The sequence below is a fragment of the Antennarius striatus genome, chromosome 5 (assembly GCF_040054535.1).
Source record: "Antennarius striatus isolate MH-2024 chromosome 5, ASM4005453v1, whole genome shotgun sequence".
NCBI classification, from domain to species: domain Eukaryota; kingdom Metazoa; phylum Chordata; class Actinopteri; order Lophiiformes; family Antennariidae; genus Antennarius; species Antennarius striatus.
Window position 1 is genome coordinate 19,501,230 of NC_090780.1, and position 20,907 is coordinate 19,522,136.

A 20,907-nucleotide genomic window follows, 5' to 3' on the forward strand; every position below is an offset into this window, starting at 1 on the left:
TAGCCAGTTCTGTTTCACTCAATATAAGCATTTATGTCATTTCTGATTTACTTGGAGAGGAAACAGTAGCGCATTGTGGGAAAGCTGTAAATATTCCTCTTAAATAATTTAAAAAATGCCTGGAGCTGAAGCAGATCATTAGGGTCCGATACTGGGACCTAACTACACTAGACTCTAAGTAACTATGGACAGAAAGCAACAGTCAATACTACCAGAAAGGTAGGTCTAACTTACTGCTCGATGTGTGTTTTTCTGCTGCTCTTAACTTTGTGAGTGTACTCTGCTACCCTTGTCATTCTTCGCTGATTGGAACCAAAAGTAGAACAAGTCATTTGTGGATTTGTTAAAGTTTCTTTTATTTTTACATTTGATGGTTCAAATTTATTCTCCTGCCAGGGCTGGGATAACGTTCAAAGTGTCTTAGGATAATTATATGTGAGGTTTCTGCCCTGATGCAGAGAAAATGTGTATTACCTATGTAGGAATCTTGTGTTAAATGTTCATGATTATATTTGTTATTAGAATTATAATTAATACTTCTTTAGAAACTGAAAGTCACTTGTGTCGTATTGTGCAAATTATAAAATGTACACTGAAACAATAAAGGGCTGAAATGAGCTTTTAATATATTGATCTGATTAATTCAGAGGTAATTTAAAATGACAAACTGCCAGAATAAGACTTAGAGCGCTCATCACATGGTTGAAACCAATTTTTTCCTTCACTCAACCTACATATTATATTGATCATCATTTTTGCCAAAGACCACGCTGTTGACGTAAAGTAGACCACATTGCTTTCTTAGGATACTTGTTACAATTACACTTAAACTACATTTCATATGCCAAATGTATTTAACAAGTTCAGTCAAAATAAAACTATGCTTACTTTTTTACATTTAAAACAAACAAAAAATAATTAAAAACTAATTAATAATCATTAAATGAAAGAAAAACATACCTATGAAAAGCTATCAAGAATTTATCAGCATTGGAAAAGAAAATCATTTGCATTTTATTTGCATTTCATGAGTCCCAATAATCCAAACCTAACATGAATCTTTGATGTAAATATCGTGAACATTGTAAAGTAGAAAGCAGATATGTCGACGTGTACAGCCAGCACACACACACACACACACACACACACACACCACCCATTTATATATTGTGAATGCCACATCATGCAAAAACATTTATTTTGCAACCCATCCATGAATCATAAGCCATATCGTGTGTTTCTTTAATGAGATTGCTTGATCCTGTCGTAGGGCTATTTGCTGAAGACGCTAGCACCGGGGGCTTTGGCAGGTACGGGCTTGTCCAGGGAAGTTTCTGTCCCCGTCCTGACCCCGCTGAAGACAGATGGAGCCACTTTACCAGCGCGCTCTGAATGCAAACATAAATACATGTCATTAGAAAAATAGATGCTTAAAAACAGGTGGCTGCTTATCCTCTACAATTGGTAGGAATTTCACTTTGGGGGTTTCCCCCGCCTCATGCCCCCTAAGCCAGCCGGGATATGCTCCAGCTACCCGTCACAGTGGATAAAGCGGTTCGATGGATGGATGGATGGATGGATGGATGGATGGATGGATGGATGTATTTTAAGTATGGAAGAGGGGGGAAAAGTTGACTGCAACAAGTGAACTGTACTGCTTCATCTTTATGCGTAAAATGCATTCCTTTTAGAAGATGACTCTAGTTAGATTGACGACATTTGAAGAACTGAGATGTCAGCTTATTTCCTTAATTCCAAAATGTTTTTAATTGCATGCTTTAAACTTTATCTTAGATGGGGTCAGATCATTTCTGTGTGGGAGAGTTGTGCACGTGTTGCACAGCACACAGTATTCCAGCAATTAACCAGGTTAATTAGTTTAATATATTGAAATATGAACAATCAAAACAAGGCTCTCATACAGGAGCAGCAGGAACACCAATCCAAGGTCACAGCGTACCTGACTGCCGTACAGCACGACAGGTCGACCACAATTTCCTTGCCTGCTTGTGGAAGATAAGGAGTTTGGATGGTACATTTGCAAATGAGTTCAATGTTTTACAGCAGGTGTCCCAAACCCCGGTCCGCGGACCGGTACCGGTCCGCAGCTCGGGGGTTGGGGTTCCTTCCGTTTATTTATTTCCGAGTCTGAAAGATGTTTTATTTTGAAATATTACCTGATTGTCTGTTACATCCGTCTATGTCAGTGGTCCCCAAACACCGGGTCGTGACCCGGTACAGAAAGTTTGAATTTCTTTTATTTTTATTGGTTACAGGACTCACACCAGGAGACAGTCTTCCAGTCCGAAATGAAATCTCCTCACAATGCACTGTTTCTAACCAAAGTCCAGCACACTAAATCGTTGTTCAGACTAGTTTCATTCATCCAATTTTTAGCCAATCAAGATTGATGTCGCATATCTCGTCTGCAGTCTGAACAGTCACAATCAGATTTTTGTGGGACAGATTGAAACCACATTTAGGAGGTAGTTTCATGTCGGATAGGGACAGAGGCGTCTTCAGTCTGGACAACTCCCAACAATCCGATCGGATACGGCATATTCGCGATGCGAGAGTAAGGCACCAGAAGGAAGAGTGTTGCGCATTAAGGAGCGGTAAAAAAATAAGAAAGAAGAAATTGACGATGTCTGGTGTGTGTGAGATTTTCTCCACCTCTACCAGACAGAATTATCGCCAATACAATAAGGTAACAAAACGTCATATTTGGTGTTGTTGTTGTTGTTGCCGCCGTCATGATTATATGACCTCGCACATTATACGCACTGAATGATGACTTCATCCCGACGTCGTTGCTATGGCAACCTGTCAGATCGGCTGCAGTCTGAACGGGGCCTAATAATTCACGGCCAATGGAAAGAAAGAATGCAAGGTTTAGTGAACATCATTGCCATGAACCACGATGTAACATGATGTCCTTTTTCACTGAACAAGGAGTAGTCGTAAATACATGCGAAAATTGCCCGGAAAGAGAGTGAGTCAAAGGATGACGAGATGGAAAAGGCAACATTGTGGAAGACCAAGCCCCTATTTGACTATATTAGTGGCAGACAGATGACATAGAAAGTGTACCAGTGGCTGGAAAAAAACAGCCTGAAGGAAGGAGGTTCTGATCATAGCAACACAACATCGACTATAGCAGAAAGGACCTATGGATGCAAGATGTTGCAGAAATAGGAACAGTGTACACTGAGGGCTGAATATGATTAAATATTCCCCAAAACTCGACTCTTTAAGAAGAACAACGTCATGATCCTGTGTCACCAGCAGTTGATGTGTCGGACTATGTCAGTGGTTTACAAGCAGTGGAAGATAGTGGTTGTGTAGAGGTAGCAATCAGAGCTGACAGCAAGATAAAAAGGAGAAGGTGAAGTTTGAGATGTACCAGCTGAAGGAACAGCTGGAACAGACGAGGGAGGTGAAGGTCAAAGTTGTCCCAGTGGTAATGGTATGGAGAGGTTCCATCAGATTCCAGGTACAACACCTGAAGCCTGTGCACAGAAGAATGCAGTCCTAGGAACATCTAAGGTACGGCCTCTGGTCAGGACCCCAAGCTTGAGAAAGACACAACACTCCCATCTTGGGGTGATTTATTTTTGAAGCACACTATATTCTATACTTAATGCAGTTTGTGACTTTGCTGAATATCTCCAGGAGTAAAAGTAGCTAAAGTTGCTAGTTTATAAGTGGATGACAACGCAAATTTTAGTTTTCCTGCACCAGCCTTCCAATGTCTTGAGTGTTAAGATTCCCATGCAGGAGTGACCAATAAATCCCCGGTAACATGTTGGTTATTGTTCATAGCCCCTCTCAAATTGATACCAAATTCTATGCTGTCAGCACAATGATTTCACAGGGGCTGCTTCTTTTGGAGGCTGATGTGTGTACTTGTTTTCCAGCACACTATGCTGCTAAACAAATTTCAAAAGCAGAACAGACTCCATGCTTGTAAAGGTTTACTCACCACACTCAGCCATGACCTCATAGGTTTTACTCTTGACTTCACCCTTCAGTCCAAGTTTACTGCGGGCTCCCTTTAGGTCCTCTTCCTTCATTGGGGGACGTTTCTTCTTTTTCACTTCGCCTGGCTGAAGGATAGAAAAATAGAAGGCCAGTTATTAATGTAAAGGATAAGAAGGACAGTAAAAGGGTGCTATCACAATTAAAGCACTTACTTGTGACATGCTGCTTAAAATTGGTGTTTTAATTCAACCCACACCTCTTTTCTCTGGCAGTGACAAGTTTGCTGGCTGTTTTTCCAGTGGATCTCTTTGTCTCCCGGCGAGCATGAAGGTATATATAGTCCTAGATCAGACAAAGTTAGCCAGTCGGACCCCCCTACCCACCGCCACACTCTGTTGTCAGAGTGTATAATTAGTTGTGATGTGAAGGGTGGGGCAGCTGGAATGGGTCTCCCAAGTTTTATGATAAGCTTCCTGCGCGACAGCTGATATTTCTGGGCACAACGCAAGGTCTGTCCCCTCCTCCTTCTCTGTGTACCCTTGTCTTGTTTTTAATGTTGTTGAGAGACTTGATGCTAAAACGGGTATCAGGATTGTCCACTCATTGCTCAAACATAATTTAGGCCTGATTCAGTGTTCCCAAACTGTGACATAAACACAGTTTTCTAGTAGAACCAATAAAATGAGAGCTGAACAAAGAACTCAAACATTTACTGATTACAATGATTTACTATGACTGACTACTATGCAATTTCCCCCTTGGAGATCAATAAAGTGTTCCGATCTGACTTAAGATTTAGTGTTTTTTTCATATGAATCACAGACCATCAACAGCAGATTTAGGTCATATGTGGGCCCCACAAAGCGCAACATGAAATAGACCCTCTATTATTGGGTGGCAAATGGAAGCCAAGGCTTCCAGTCTTGTAAAATGAGTTGAAGGTAACAACAATCATCTCAGTGTTTATAGATCAAATCTCATCCTCCTCTAACAACAAACTATGGATTGTGATCAGTGACGTGCCGTCAAGGGAGGCAGGTAAGGCACGGCCTCACCTGCCATAATGAGAGAAAAAAAATTAAAAAATGGGAGAAATAAATTGAATGGTTATATTTATCCAATGATGAGTATTATAAAGTTATTTTATATTCAACATTGCCAATTTTAGATTATTTTGACTCAAAATTGCTGAATTTTTACATTTAACGCTAAAATACTGAGAAGAGACCTCCGGTGAGACACCAGCTAGTCGAGCCTCACCATGGGTTTCGTAATGGCTCGGCTAGCTGTGCTGGTATGCTATACAGTGAGACCGTAAAGCTATCTCTCTATATGTCGCTATTAAAATGTTCAAACACGTTTGCTCTATGACCTAGATTTCCATAATTTAGGTAATGTATATAATGCACAGTGTTTTTTGTCAACAACTGCATGAGTGTAACGTCTTTCTCGAGTTGAACGTTCCTGAAACCGCTGGGACAAGGTACTACGTGAGACACGATGATGTCGTGCCTCATTGGTGGGGGGCGCTGGTGATCCATCCCAGGGATTCGACCGAGGAGTCTTCTTCCTCGACCATAGAAGAAGAGACAGCACACTACAGCCATTCATTTGTTTTCCACTCGCCCTGCCTTACTTTATAATTTTTTAACTGCTTTTGTTCAGAAGGAGCGGTGCATGGACTTCATTTATAAGTAAACGTAACATACAAACAAATAGGTAACAACCTAACAATTTTTTAATCAAATGTGCTTATTTGTGTGTTACAGTTTGTACGTGTAAATAATTCTAATAATTCTGCTCTGAGACTTTAAAAATAACCCACTCTTTGTCTTTGTGTGTGGCTCCACGGTGCACTGGCGTCGTGCCCGGAGTGTCCCCCGCCTCACGCCCTTCTGCGCATGCGCGAGCAGGCTGCAGTTTCCTCTGCTCAGAGCGAGTTTGTCTGTCATGTACCTCCTCCACCGCACACTCTCCTACCTGGACGCCGGGGGCTGTGCCGTCAGAGTGCTCTTCTTCGACTTTTCGAGTGCCTTCAACACCATCCAGCCCCAGCTCCTGCAGGATAAACTGACCTCCATGGCTGTGGACCCCTACCTCGTGAGCTGGATTACGGACTACCTAACGGACAGACCCCAGTACGTCCGTATGGGGGACTGCTTGTCTTCTATGGTGACCAGCAGCACGGGGGCGCCACAGGGGACCGTTCTATCCCCCATTCTCTTCACCCTCTACACATTAGACTTCAAGCACAACTCGGATACATGCCACATACAGAAGTACTCCGATGACACCGCGATAGTGGCATGTATCCGGGAGGGTGATGAGGGGGGGTACAGGGCATTGGTGGCTGACTTCGTGGAGTGGTGCCAACAGAACCAGCTCCAGCTCAACGTCTCCAAGACAAAGGAGATGGTTCTGGATTTCCGGCGGGCACCTCCCTCTCCACAGCCGGTGATCATCAATGGCAGTGAGGTGGAGGTGGTAGAAAACTATAAGTACCTGGGACTGCAGCTAGACAGCAGACTGGACTGGTCACTCAACTCCAACTGTGTGTACAAGAAGGGGCAGAGCAGGATGTACTTCCTAAGGAGGCTGGCCTCCTTCAACATCTGTCCTAAGCTCCTTTTCATGTTCTATCAGTCCGTAGTCTCCAGTGTGCTGTCATACGCCATTGTGTGTTGGGGTGGGGGGGCCAGGAAAAGAGATATGGACCGTCTGAACAGACTCATCCGCAGAGCAGGCTCAGTGGTCGGGCTGAGCCTGGACTCTGTGGATATGCTTCTGGAGAGCAGGACCATGTCTAAAATTAAGGCCATCATGAACAACACCAGGCACCCCCTACACACCACCTTCTCCCAGCAGAGAAGCACCTTCAGCGGCAGACTGCTTTCACACAGCGCCTCCACAGAGAGGCTGAGGTCCTCCTTCGTGCCCCGTGCCATCAGGGGGTACAATGACTCTCTCAGGAGGAGCGGGGGGGAGGTGGCGAGGTCAGCACGGGGTTGAAAATGGATTTAATTTAATTTAAATTTAATTTTATACTGTTGTATATATATATATATATAAAATTTATTTATTTACTTTTTATACTGTTTTTATATTTTTAATTCAATTTTATACTGTTTAGATTTTATTTTATACTGTTTATATTTTAATACTGTAATATTTTTAAATTTTATACTGTTTATATTTTTAGTTATAGTTTAGTATATAAGTCCTGTTAGTGCTGCATGTGCCTGTCTGTTAGTGTAATGTATGTCTTGTGGTATGTCCTGTGATGTCAGTGTTTCCTTTTCTCCTGGTGTTTATCCAGTATTATTTGTTAAGTAATGCCTGAGCAGTGGATATATGCAATTTCCTCCGGGATTAATAAAGTATCTATCTATCTATCTATCTATCTATCTATCTATCTATCTATCTATCTATCTATCTATCTATCTATCTATCTATCTATCTATCTATCTATCTATCTATCTATCTATCTATCTATCTATCTATCTATCTATCTATCTATCTATCTATCTATCTATCTATCTATCTATCTATCTATCTATCTATCTATCTATCTATCTATCTATCTATCTATCTATCTATCTATGCCACCCGCTCCGGATCCCCGTGATCCGCTGCGGGGGATATAGCGGTTGTAATCTGAAGATGACTGACTGATGACTGACGGTGCCTCACCATCCATGAACCTCACAGCACGTCACTGACACATACCTACAGTCCATTTGGGAGTGGCCAAGTAACCTGAAGCTTATGTTTTTGGAGGTGGGCGGAAGGCTGAGAACCTGGAGAGAACCCACGCAGATACGGAGAGAACATGCAAACTCCTGTGACGACTAGCGTTGCATGTGTTGGGTTTGTTCCCTTGCTCCCTGTTTTCTGTATGCTCATCCTTTCGGCTTTTCCCTTCAGGGGTCGCCTCAGCGAATCAATTTCCTCCATCTAGCCCTGTCCTTTGCATCCTCTTCTCTCACACCAACTACCTTCATGTCTTCCCTCATTACATCCATAAACCTCCTCTTTGGTCTTCCTCTCTGCCTCCTGCCTGGCAGTTCAAAACTCAGCATCCTTCTACCAATATATTCACTATCTCTCCTCTGGACATGTCCAAACCATCTCAGTCTGGTCTTTCTGTATGCTCATTGTGGTATGCAGATATGCAAATGAGCTTGTGCCATCGCCCGACGATGATTGGAGGAGCTCACCTGTTCCCTCTTTTGATTGGCTGCGCCAAGGCCTTACCGGGTATATGAGGATCGAAGACGCCAGTCCTTCGGTGGCAGTTAGGGGTGGTCGATACCGGGAGTTTTGGTATCGATCCGATACCAAGTAAATACAGGGTAGTATCGGCCGATACCGATCATTGAATAATTGAGGCGGGGCGTCTATCGGAGAGCCGGAACAAATCAGACATCACTACTAGGAAGCCGAGCTGTCCATCTGGCAGACCTTCATTGTGGCCCAGGCTGCAACAAACATGACCATCGATCAGTGAATCAATTGGTGAATCAATCGATGAATCAATCAGTGAATCAATCGATGTCGGTCGCGAAAGTAAGGGCTCTGAGAGCCGTCTCTCTGAAGTGAACGACGGGAACCGACTCCTCTGTGCCTCATTTCTGCGCTTAGTGCGCTGAGGAGGGAGGGGCAGTTCTTATATTAGTTTTAGTTTATTTTATTGTTGCACGGATGAGTAAATATTTTTAATTACATTTTTTTTGTGTTGCGTGTTTTTAACGGATTCTGTGTTGCTTGATTTTAACTATGTTTGTAAATCTTAATTATGATGAGATCAGTGACTCCAGGATTAATAAAGTATCTATCTATCTATCTATCTATCTATCTGTCTATCTGTCTATCTGAAGATCTGAAGCAACACTCTCTGCATGATGGACATGAACAGACAAGACATGAGCGGATTACAATGACCTGGATGAACAGATTTTAAAAGCATGTAACTGTGGATCCTGATACAAAATGTGCCTCCCTTTGGGTGTTGGTAGCATTACACCTATTTCTAGACTCATGCTCATGACTGGAGTGGGTTTGATTACGTCTGCACCGTCACCCAAATCTGTGGTTTGTTTTCCCAATCATACGGTCGTATCAACTGTAATCAACTGTGTGCAATTTCTGACACATCTCTAAAATGTTTGTGTGTCTAGTGGTCACAATACAACTCAATTCAATACAACTGTTACGAGTTTCATTTCTGCTCAGGGAATGTTTCTAAAATCCAATCACACAATGCAGAAAAAACACAAACTATAAAAGGAAAATGAATGAGCTTAACAAAAGAGTGTTTCACATCCTTTATTGGAAAAGCATTTATTATTATACTTTACCTCCACCACTTCCCTTTGCAGTCATCTAGTAATTTTACTTTGTAAAACAAGAACCTCCTTCCTTGTCCAGGTTGAGCTGTGCTTTACCGCGACTGTTGGGACACTTTTCTACTTTGAAATGCACAGTCCTAACCAGCAGACACAAACATCATAATGAAAACATGACCATTGCCGTAGTCATCACAGTCACAGTTTATGTCACTCTCTTTAAAGAGGACCAGCAGTCACACCAATGACGCACGCTTCAACACACGTATCCAGCAGATGCTTGTACATACATGTGTACTGTATACACACACACTGGCATACACACAAAATCTCTTTTACTCACACCCTTTCTCCTGACTGTCTGGTCCACAGTCACCGAACAGTTTCGAGGTCTATGAATGTCACATTCTTAAAGTTAGAGAGCCAGTGGAGTGCTGCTTCATGTCTGAAGAGCTGGATAAAATAATAACTAAAAAAAAAGAAAAGAAAAGAAAACACCTGCTGGTCATTACACTCAGGCACATAACTGTTCAAAAACAAAATGAAACAAAGCACCCAAACAGAAAAGTAAAGACAACCTATACGAATGAAAAAAATGTGCAAAAGAACTGGTCTCATATCTGATCTCCCCACTGGAGTGAAGGAATACAGTTTGGAACAAGCATAGTTTCCATTTTGGCCCAAAAATAAGACAAAATACACATATTGAAAAAAAAATAATCACAACTTCAAATAAGACAAAAAACATTGAAAGACACAATGTCACACAGCCAGGGCATCATTTAAAGGGACAGACACAGACTACAGCTTTGAGTCTACAAAACGCTGCTGACAGGAGGATGGGGCTGTGTTGTTTGCCTTCCTACTGCTTTTCAGCTTAACGAGAAGAATAAAAAAATGGAAGCCAGGAATAATTAACTCCGTTGACACAAGTCACATTACGTACAAGATATACAGTGGTTAAGAGAGTAACGCTTCTTAAGAGTTTCCTCAACACAGTGATTTAAACATTCTGACGTAAAATTCCTCCTTTCCAGGCATGTCTAATAATATACACCTCCTCTCACACACACACACACACACACACACACACACACACACACACACACACACACACACACACACACACACACACACACACACACACACACACACAAACTCAGGCTATGTCGGTACAGCTGCATCAGAAAAGAAAGCACATGGAAAGTTCACATGGAATCGACATCAGGAGTACAATCAATTCAGACAAGTTATTAATCAAAACCATTTCCTTTAACAGTTTTACTTGGATGGTGTTTGGTTTGGTGGTGTCTCTTGAAATTTGTCCATCCACTCTCATCCTGAACAATTGCACCAATCCTCATTGCCACTGAAATCCAAACAGTATTAAATGTTACCCCCATTACACATGCAAAAAGGACGTAACAATGTTTGCTCATATAGTGGGACTCTTATTCCCAAACAGTAACAGTAATGGATGATACTCAAACCAGGAGTGTCATCTAAATGCAACAGTGACCTGAAAACCCTGCCCGACTGCAGAAACTATCTCCCAGTGCATCAAATTAAATCCCTGGTTAGACACAGTTTAGTCCTTCCGTTGTCAATGATGAAGAGAAGTCAGTGACTTTAGGGCTGTCTTCTGACATCAAAGGACATCCTATGTTTCAAATTATTCATCAACTCTTATGGCTGATAAAAAATCTGTGGGGGTTTGAGGAATGTCTTTGCTAGCCTGTGAGCGACCAGATGGCAATGAAGCTAACCACACAGGTCAAACAGGGATCCCCATGCGGAGCTTCTTCTTCTTTACTGTCTTCAGACCAGTGAGCCGACGGACGTCATCCTCCTCGGACTCGTCCATTTCATCATCTGCTGAGAAAAGGATCTAAAAAAACATAACGAAACAAAAAACAAACAAACATATCTTCAGGATTACATGATAAAGTTTTATATTCTGTCCGATGAGTAGATCACAATAAGCTTGTGTAGTTTGTGCACACAAACTAGGAATGTGACTCCAGTTTAACTTACTCACAAGATATAAAGATTTTCTGCAAAACTAGAAAAAAGTGATACTTGGATTATGGATTATTAGCCATTTAGTGATTCATCTTCATATTAAATCGGACAAGAGAAACTGCTAGACAGAAATATAGCATTACGGTGTGTGCTGGCACTGCTGTGGCTTTGGTCCAAATCTTGGTTTGTTGTAATTTACACTGATAGTGTACTGTACACACATTTCCACTTCAATCTTTAGGGTCCTGCAAACAAAAATGGAGCATCACTCCAATGATTATTATGGTGATATTTGAGTCTAAAGTGTAAGGCAATAAAAGGGGAAAAAATTAAGAAAAAAATTCATCATGGCTTGAATGTTTCAAACCTCGCACTCAAGCATAGAAGACACAATTAGTATATAATATTTTGTCTTTAACAAAAATATTACATCTGTGTACTCCATGGAATCCTTGGAAGTAAACTACATTACAGGAGCATTTCAGTTAAGAAAATCCTTTTTTTCCAGCTGTAAAAAATCCCATTGTTTGTAAAACAAACAAATTGTGATGTACACACTGCTATTTTTTACTTCAGATATTAAAGAATAATATTTTGTTATGAAAAAAACAGAAAGAAGAAAAAATATAAAACTAGATTTAAAACAAACGAAAAAAAACCCCAACTTCCTGAAAAAGTTTCGAGCCAGCCAGGAGTCGAACCTAGAATCTTCTGATCCGTAGTCAGACGCGTTATCCATTGCGCCACTGGCCCGCCACGCAAACTATAGGCAGTTGCTCACAATAAAGACTGGTACGTAAACGGCGTACGCCAAATGCCCCAACTCCGCCCCCTTTGTGGAAGGCGCAGGAGGGAGGAGGGAGGAGGGAAACGACGCGGGCCACTGTCGTCGCTGATTCAGCCTTTCACACGTTAAGGAAGGAAGGACACGTAGCGACAACAATATGTGCAATGCCTTTGTTACAGCTACGTAAAAGCACTTTCCATATCGCTATAGAAATGAGTACGGTCGCTTTATTAACACGGTCTTCTTCTCCTTTTGGCTTCTCTCAAACTAACTATCCTCATGTCCTCTTTCACCTCATCCATAAACCTCCTCTTTGGTCTTCCTCTAGGCCTCCTGCCTGGTACTTCACAACTCAGCATCCTTCTACCAATAAACCAAACCAAACCAAACCGCGGAGTAGAGCAGACACATGGTACACACTTCAGGTGTCATCGTCTCCCGTTACCCCTAGATCAGCGGTCCCCATCCACTAGTTCTCATTATTGTAATTATTATTATTTGATTGACTTGTTCACCTTTCTATTGGAAATGATCAATATTTCTCCTGCGTTGAATGCACCGATTGTAAGTCGCGTCATTTCAAAATAAACCTCATTAGTGCAGTCACTTGAATCGAGTTTTTAATGTAATTATTTCTTATAATTATTTCGTTTGCAGAGACGAAATAGAGATGTTGATTATCAATTTATGGAAAAAAGTTTGTTTATTGTCTGTTGATGTCTACATTTTACATAAAACCACTGCGGACGATTTATTATTAGACTACAGCTGTCCTGGCGTCAGTAACAATTATCGAGCAAATGAAGACCGGTCCGTGAAAATATTATCTTATTAGAGACCGGTCCGTGGTGCAAAAAAAGGTTGGGGACAGCTGGTCTACTGGATAAGACTCGGCGCTCTCAACGCCGCGGCCCGGGTTCGTTCCCGGTCAGCGACCCTTTACTTCTGTTTTTCTCGTTTCTATGTGATCATTACACAATTATCACAAACATACAAAACAAATATTAAAAGTCAATCCATATTTGCAATAGTAGTTCAAGCAAGGTTATAAAAAAATGGAGTCTAGACCCAGAAAACAGGTGCTGAAGCAGGGGGGGGGCATATTTTTAAAGCATAAGAGCTACTTAGAAAACAACCAACTTAAAAATATCTACCTACTACAAAATGCAAAACATATTTATAAATATATTGAGATTGTACAGTGTGTACAATGTACATTGATGTACCTTGCAAAAAACCACGAGCCCATATTGCACAACACAACACAATTAACTACTGTATGTGCATTTTTTGTCAACTCTTGAGTTTATTCTGATGACTTGTACTGAATGGAATCAGCCAGAGATGCATAGTACGGACAGTAGCTGCTAACAGCCAGCCTCAAGCACACCTCCAAATGATCATCAGTCATGGTGGAACAGTACCTGTCTTGACTTGGTTTTCAAGAAGGGAAATAAATACCGTATTGGCCTGAATATAAGACGGTGTTTTTTGCATTGAAATAAGACTGAAAAAGTGGGGGTCGTCTTACATTCGGGGTCTAGACATTATACCCATTCACAACGCTAGATGGAGGCCAAATATCTTTAAAGCGAATGCTGAACTTAACTCCCCAGGCAAAAGCAAACCCCTGTCACGAAGAAGAAAAATAAAAATAGCGGTAGCACAAATCAGAAAAATAAAAAATAGCGGTAAGAAAGAAAACAGAAGAAAATAAGAAGAGATAAACAGAAAATGGAGAAACGTAGCGACTATCTGGAGAGAAGTGGGTCGAAGATCGGCCAGGTTACCCGGCAGATGAGGAGAAGTTATGATGCAAACTTTAAGATGATGGTGATAAATGAGGCAGTCTTCAAACAATTGCAAAGCGGCTGTGAAATATGGTGTCACAGTGTGTTGTGCGGAGATGTACTGTAATTATTTTCTGTATAAAAATTAAATTTGGTGTTCAAAAAGTCTTTTTCAAATTTGAGTCTTGAAAAGAGGGGTCGTCTTATAATCAGGGTTGTCTTATATTTGGGCCAATATGGTAGTTGTTTGCATAAAGAGTCCTAAGTTTTTTCAACTTTCTATATCACTGCTGAGATTGTGATATTTCTTATTTGATTAATCATCAGATTAATTGATTTCATGGTGACCGCTGACAGTTTGGTTATCTAACGTACAAGTAATTACATCACATTTTATGCTATATTAAATTTTTTTCATAATTAGAAAATATTTTCCTAACTTCCAGAAAAAATGTATTTATTGAGCTAAGAGTGACCTCGACCTGTGATAATTAACTTCTAATTGTTTCCCTCTTCATCCGTTGACATCATTAGTGATTGTTTCTGTGAATTGCCTGAAAGCAGCATCACTCCGGTTAAACTGACCTCTGATTCGGAGTCATCATGGGACATCGCTCGTCTGTAGCGCACTTTACTGTTTCCCCGTGAATTCTCCTCTCTCTCCTCCAGCTTTGCTTTGGTCTTGTGCTTTTTCATTAGGAAATTATCAACCACCCAGAACATGAGGGCCTGAAGAGAAAAAAACCCCAAAACTACAGCAGTGAATGATCATTTCCTGCACAGATAATTTAAAGAATTTAAAAAAAAAACGATACTGAGCAGACTTACATTGACAAAGAATGGAACAATGAGCATCACAATAGCCAGTTCCAGGTCAGGATTCTTTATGGGGTTGAGAAGGGCTAGCTGTAACGCACGCATACAAGAACGCACATACACACACACACACACACAGCAACACAGATCACTAGCTTTACATGAGGAAGTCCATGCAGTAAAATCAGTAGGGGCATTAATAGCTTGAATCTATTAAAATGGGAGACAGACTTGAGAGCAAACAAAATGGAGACAAACAATTAGGAAACATATAACTGCATATGTATCTGTAATCTAAAGAGTTTTCAGTAAGTGAATTGGAAGAAGCATTATCCATAGACAGTATGTCCTAAATAAATATAGGACATTAAACGAGTGCTTAATCTCACAATAAAAGCTATCAAGGATACACACTGATTATGTTGCAGTCTAAAACACAGAATAAAGAATTCTGAACAATGATTATTAAGCATCAACACGTGCTATTTACAAAAATGCGATCATAATGTTTTTTCTGACCTTTTTCCACTGGGGGATGAGGAGGATCAGCATGATCAAGACCTTCTCAAACATCATGATGAGAATGTAGAGGATGCACTGACCTAACCATGCTGTGCACTGCACTGGCTCTCCTACACAAACACAGACACACACACACACATAGAAACAAAGGGAAGTGAGATGGATTACTGGGAAACACTTGGCTGAGGTATTCAGTTGTGTGGCACAGAGCATTGATAAATTTCACTGTTTCAGAGTTAAAGTTAGGGGGCAAACGAAAACACTGGCAAAGTTTGGAGTGACATTGCAGCGCTGCAGGACAGAGACACTGCCCTCCATTGGGCATTAAGAACAGTCTGGTCGCACAACTGATACAAAGTCCTCACCGTATTCTCCAAAACGCAGAGAATCCCACTGCCTCCATTCTACGATAGCACTGACAGCTCTCACTCCAGCATAGATCAGCAACATGCCCAAAGAAGCATCCAATAGGAAGTTAATGAGGTATCTGGGAAGGACAGAAGAGTGATTAGAGTTCATCACTGCATTAAGAACGTGCAGGGATATCTCTCAAGAATAGTCAACACGACTAACTCACAGTGAGCAGGGATCTTCCTCTGTGAGGCCTGACAAGTAGACGTTTGCAAAGTGGATAAACAGCATCCCGATGGCCTGTTTTGAAGTGTCTAGGAACCTGCAGGGAGGTAGGATTGTTGATGTTTCCAAGACACTCCAGCAGTGTTCATTTGATGCCCTTGCAGAGAAATGAATACAAGCCAGCTCTGCTGTCTTACCAGATCCTCCAGGGTCTCCTCTCGTGTTTCGGCTCCCTGAAGCGTTTCACTGTGAACGAAAGAGGGTGTCACAGTGGAAGATGGAGTTTACAACATATCACTGATACAAACACGAAGCAATAAAGAATTCATTGGAAATAATCTCCTTCAATTTTCTTTTAATCAAGTTACAACCCTCCTGTGAGTTGTCAAAGATCCAACTAGCATTTGTTTAGTCTTATCTTGTAATGACCTATTTGGGATTTAGAAATTAGTGTTTGAGCAGTTAAACCATAACCCAAGATGCCTCACAAATTAAATATAAACTGATCAGTTGACAAAGCACCGAAATAGAGTGAGGCCAATATCACGTTAGTCACAGAGGAATAAGAACTTGTGATGAAGAGCATGACCTAAATGTGTTAATCACACATGTAGCAGCTGGAAAGTGATGAATCCAACTCCCCTGGTTTCAGCTCATTGTCACAAATACTACAAATAGTGGATTGTGTGTGCACTTCTTTGCTATTCTGGTTTGTCTACTTATGTTCACTTTAGAAGACTTTTAAAATTTAACTCATATAATTGGAAGAGACAGGAACCTTAAAACATTATATGATAGAATGTCTTTGCTACCATCAGAAGAACTCTAAATCCTTTGCTCTAGTTCAAAGCTGTGCTGCCATGTGGCTTGTGTTATTACCATGCAAATGTCAGGAAACGTAAGACAAATGCATGGAACTATCTAAAACACATATGCCAAAGTCAAGATCCGTGGGCCCATTGTTCTCTCTGATGAAGCTGAATAAAACATCACACAGAAACCATCTGACTGATAAACACCTTCACTCCATCCTAAGGATTTCCTCAGCTCAGAGCCTGACCCCGAACATTGATGAACTTGTATGAAAGATAAGACACCATCAAATATCAGGGTCAGCCTCTGACAAGTGAGCGTCACAGAGCAGTAACGTATTTTCAGTTTTAAATTCAGTTAAATTTTTACATTTGTTTCCACAAGATGAAGGAAACATTGTTTTGTCTGTGTGCCATAGATTTTTGTATTTTTGTTTTGTATTTATATTTATTTTTCCATTGAATGAACTCAGGGAAAATTGCAGATGAGAGCCACGAGAAAGAATACTACTGATTTGAGTTTTCTTTTTTATTTTACTACTGTATTTGAAAGCAGTGATTGGTAGGATAGTAAAGCAGCACAATAATACATTTTTAGTTTATAATGCATAGTTTCATTTATGCATTTATCTTGATATTAAGGAACATATTTTGTTTTTGAAGGACATTTACTTTTTTTGATGTTTGCCTGTTGAAAATGTTTCCACTTGAAGTTACTGACAGAGTCATAACAAAATATTGCTTTATTCATTTAATATTTAAATTATACACTGTTTTAGCTCTCGGTTCACTAGGGTATGTTCATTTCAATATATTTAAATAAACATTGAACCAGTCCAGCCCTCGGCTTGTAGCAAATTTGTCTTTTAGGCCCTCTGTGTATTTGACTTTTGACACCCCTGGTCTAAAATAACTGATTACACTTCCTTTTCCTTAAAAAGCAATTAGAATGTGGAAGCCAGGACTTTAAAAGATGACACATTATGTTGAGAAAAAGAAAAAAAAGACAAATTGATTTTACTTAGAATAAATGATTTATATTTATTCATTTTTATTTATTTTAAATTTTATATACTATATTAATCCCCAAAGGGGAATTAGTTAGTTGCACAATCTTCAAACTGTTAGTCATGCATTTAAAAGCATAGTAAATCACTCAGAGACTGATGCAGAAAAGCAGAAAAAAATTTTTTTTTGAAAAAATGTTTCTTTAAAAATCATCTTTTAAAAAAAAAAAACAAGTGTTAAAAATAATTAAAACTAAATGATGTGAAATGACTCTGTGACTAAGTATTACTTCTCACAAATAAAGCTCATGCTGTTCTTCACAACAGCGACTTGTTTTCCATGACACCCCCTAACCCAGTTTTTTTTCAGCAATGACACAAAGCTGCATGACCACATAATACCACTCATTTACTTCTCCAACATCAGACACAGTCTTTAAATACATTGCTCCAAAGTGGCTATTACCTTCAATGCCTGCCCCTAAATGTAGTAAACGTGTCAAACAATCTAATTTCACAACATTTGCAACATATGTATTTTGTCCAATACTGTTATTATTACAGTTTACTATATTTTTTTCTTCCATTGTGATCTGCAGTGAGAGCAGGGAACAGGCGGAGGAGAAGCTAGAGAGGTGGAGGTCTGTCCTAGAAAGGAGAGGAATGAAGGTTAGCCGCAGTAAGACAGAGTACATATGGGACCCAAGTGGAAAAGTGAGGTTACAGGGAGAAGAGATGAGGATTTCAAGTCTTAGGGTCAACAGTCCAGAGCAATGGAGAGTGTGGAAAAGAGTTGAAGAAGCGTATACAGGCAGGATGGAACGGGTGGAGAAAAGTGTCAGGTGTGATGTGTGATAGAAGAGTTTCAGCTAAAATGAAAGGAAAGGTGTACAAAACTGTGGTGAGACCAGTGATGTTGTTTGGTCTAGAGACAGTGTCACTGAGGAAAAGACAGGAGACAGAGCTGGAGGTAGCAGAGATGAAGATGCTGAGGTTCTCTCTGGGAGTGACCATGAAGGATAGGATGAGGAATGAGTACATCAGAGGGACAGCACATGTTAGAGGTTTTGGAAATAAAGTCAGAGAGACCAGACTGAGATGGTTTGGACATGTCCAGAGGAGAGATAGTGAATATATTGGTAGAAAGATGCTGAGTTTTGAACTGCCAGGCAGGAGGCCTAGAGGAAGACCAAAGAGGAGGTTTATGGATGTAGTGAAAGAGAACATGAAGGTAGTTGGTGTGAGAGGACAGGATGCAGAAGACAGGGTTAGATGGAGGCAATTGATTCACTGTGGCGACCTCTGAAGGGAAAAGCCAAAAGGAAAAGAAGAAGAAGACTATATTTTTCTTCATTTTGTATCACTATATTTTCTTCATTTTGTGAAGATCGATTTTAATTCCATTCTGTTGCGTTCTCGTCTGGTGAATTTTTCAAATGAGAACAAAGTCAAAGTTGAAAGCTTCTAGTGCTGGCAGAATACATACTCAAGGCTTTTGTGTTTTCATTTGGGAAGTTGTACCACAAGGAGTCGATTCAGGTTTTACTCGCCTCTGACTACAAGAGAGACCTCAGATGACAGGCCCTGCATGCAGCTGGATGATCTGAATGGAACTGAAGGACTGATTCTCCTGCCTCAGGCAACAACAACAACAACAACAAAAAAGCGCCAAAATGTTGATCATTCCTCAATGCTACAAAGCTGCTGACACAACCAAAGCTGCTCTCATGAAGTCATGTAATTGTCAACGTGCGCAAGTCCTGTTGCCTTACTCCAACATAAAGCCACCTGAAATGGGAACATCCCACAGCAGATGATCCATGAGCCCAGGGAGTATGATGTAAAATCCAGTTTGACATTGTCATATGAGTTTGAGCTTCCTGCATACAAGCTCCTGGAGGAAACTATTCCACTTTCTATGCCCCTAAATTTACATTTTTATTCATCTCTGACAGCAATCTGGAAAAACAAACATTCTCTGAAAACCATACTTTAGGTTTTGCCACCACTGAGCATGAACTTCAGATGTGCAGAATCGACTTCTCGCAGCTGGACCGGTCTGGTTTGCTGGTAGCACCATTACATCTGCTAATAAGCTGTTGCAAACGAACATCTGTGCTATCATATTGGCCGAAACAACAAGCTCAGAAAGAAAGAGAATGCCATCCAACTCAATTACTTTTGCCTTTGATTATTACACCCTGAGATCAATACTATGTTTGATTAGCCGACAGTTCCGGTTCCATCAGCAGGTGGAATCAAAAATCAGACACATACTCACACATCAGCGTGCTGAATGCCACCATAGCGAGAAGTCCTTGCAGAAAAATTCCGAAAGAGTCCATCAAGGCGCCATTCTCGCACCCCCGGTTGTCAGTACCTGTCGTCGAGCTGGAGGACGCCGACGTGTTGAAGGACACAGCGGGCAACCTCGCCAGAGCTGCTTCTCCCAGCTGTGAGAGCATGTTGACACCACTGACAGCATTCATGGGACAGAACAGCTGGGTAAGGCAAATGAATAAAGCAGCTCGTTGTACGGAATCTACGTGCTTCTCAGTCCTCTCCCAGAGTTGTTGGGTCAGCTAATCGAGATGCTAAGCCGGACAGTCTTCTGTGAACGACGGTGACATCCTCGCCTTTCCAAGCGGTCACTCATTCTCCTTCAAGCATCCATAGAGTAAATCCCTATTTGTCCTTAGAAAATTATATCGTGAATAAAAGTTGCAATAATTTGCTACGTATGTAGAATTAACTCGTTCACACACAGAAACCGAGAATTGAAAGTATAAATCCAAGTGGGAAAATATTTCCTAGCTTGAGCTAATATGAGTAATTGATCATTCAACTACCACTTTGTCATGTAGATATTGAAAACGGAAGAAGTACTATAAAAGTTTACATCTGTGGCAAAATGTAGTCGAAGCGGGTTAGCAAAATTGTGTCACTAGCCGAATGTCCAGTTAAAAGGAGCGGCTGAATGCTAACACTACCCACCTAGCCTCTAAGCTAGCAGGTCAATTCCTTTTAGCCAATGCTAGGCTAACAGACCTATATTTTTCTTCTTTAGCGTCGGAAACAAGGGCACTAGTTACGCCCGACCTCGACGCCTGTGAAAGCATCCCGTCTGTTGGAAAATCGAGCAATTGCAGACCACATCTTTCGTTCTGCGTACATCCAGCGGCTTCCTTTCCAAACAGTGCCCACTCATGTTGACAGACGCTTTGTCACGTGACCTACGCAGCCATGAAA

At 40.9% G+C, this 20,907-nt stretch overlaps 1 protein-coding gene and 1 non-coding gene across 3 annotated transcripts; both read right to left on the minus strand.

Moving 5' to 3' along the window:
- Positions 1-1,237: 1,237 nt before the first annotated feature.
- Positions 1,238-20,871, minus strand: LOC137595093 (store-operated calcium entry regulator STIMATE-like). 2 transcript variants are annotated; one of them, XM_068314931.1, is made up of 10 exons: positions 19,940-20,871; positions 16,037-16,085; positions 15,841-15,936; positions 15,629-15,750; positions 15,261-15,373; positions 14,754-14,831; positions 14,511-14,654; positions 11,107-11,214; positions 3,983-4,106; positions 1,238-1,388 (listed from the first exon to the last, which is right to left on the minus strand). In XM_068314931.1, the coding sequence occupies exons 1-10, from the start codon at positions 20,145-20,147 to the stop codon at positions 1,273-1,275; spliced, it is 1,158 nt and encodes a 385-aa protein (XP_068171032.1). In that variant the 5' UTR covers positions 20,148-20,871; the 3' UTR covers positions 1,238-1,272. The 2 variants fall into 2 exon arrangements, with proteins under 2 accessions (XP_068171032.1, XP_068171031.1); XM_068314930.1 differs by lacking the exons at positions 11,107-11,214; positions 14,511-14,654; positions 14,754-14,831; ... (3 more) ...; positions 16,037-16,085; positions 19,940-20,871 and adding an exon at positions 4,194-4,442.
- Positions 12,029-12,101, minus strand: trnar-acg (transfer RNA arginine (anticodon ACG)). Its single transcript has one exon. It is a non-coding gene; the product is annotated as a tRNA-Arg (tRNA).
- Positions 20,872-20,907: the final 36 nt, after the last annotated feature.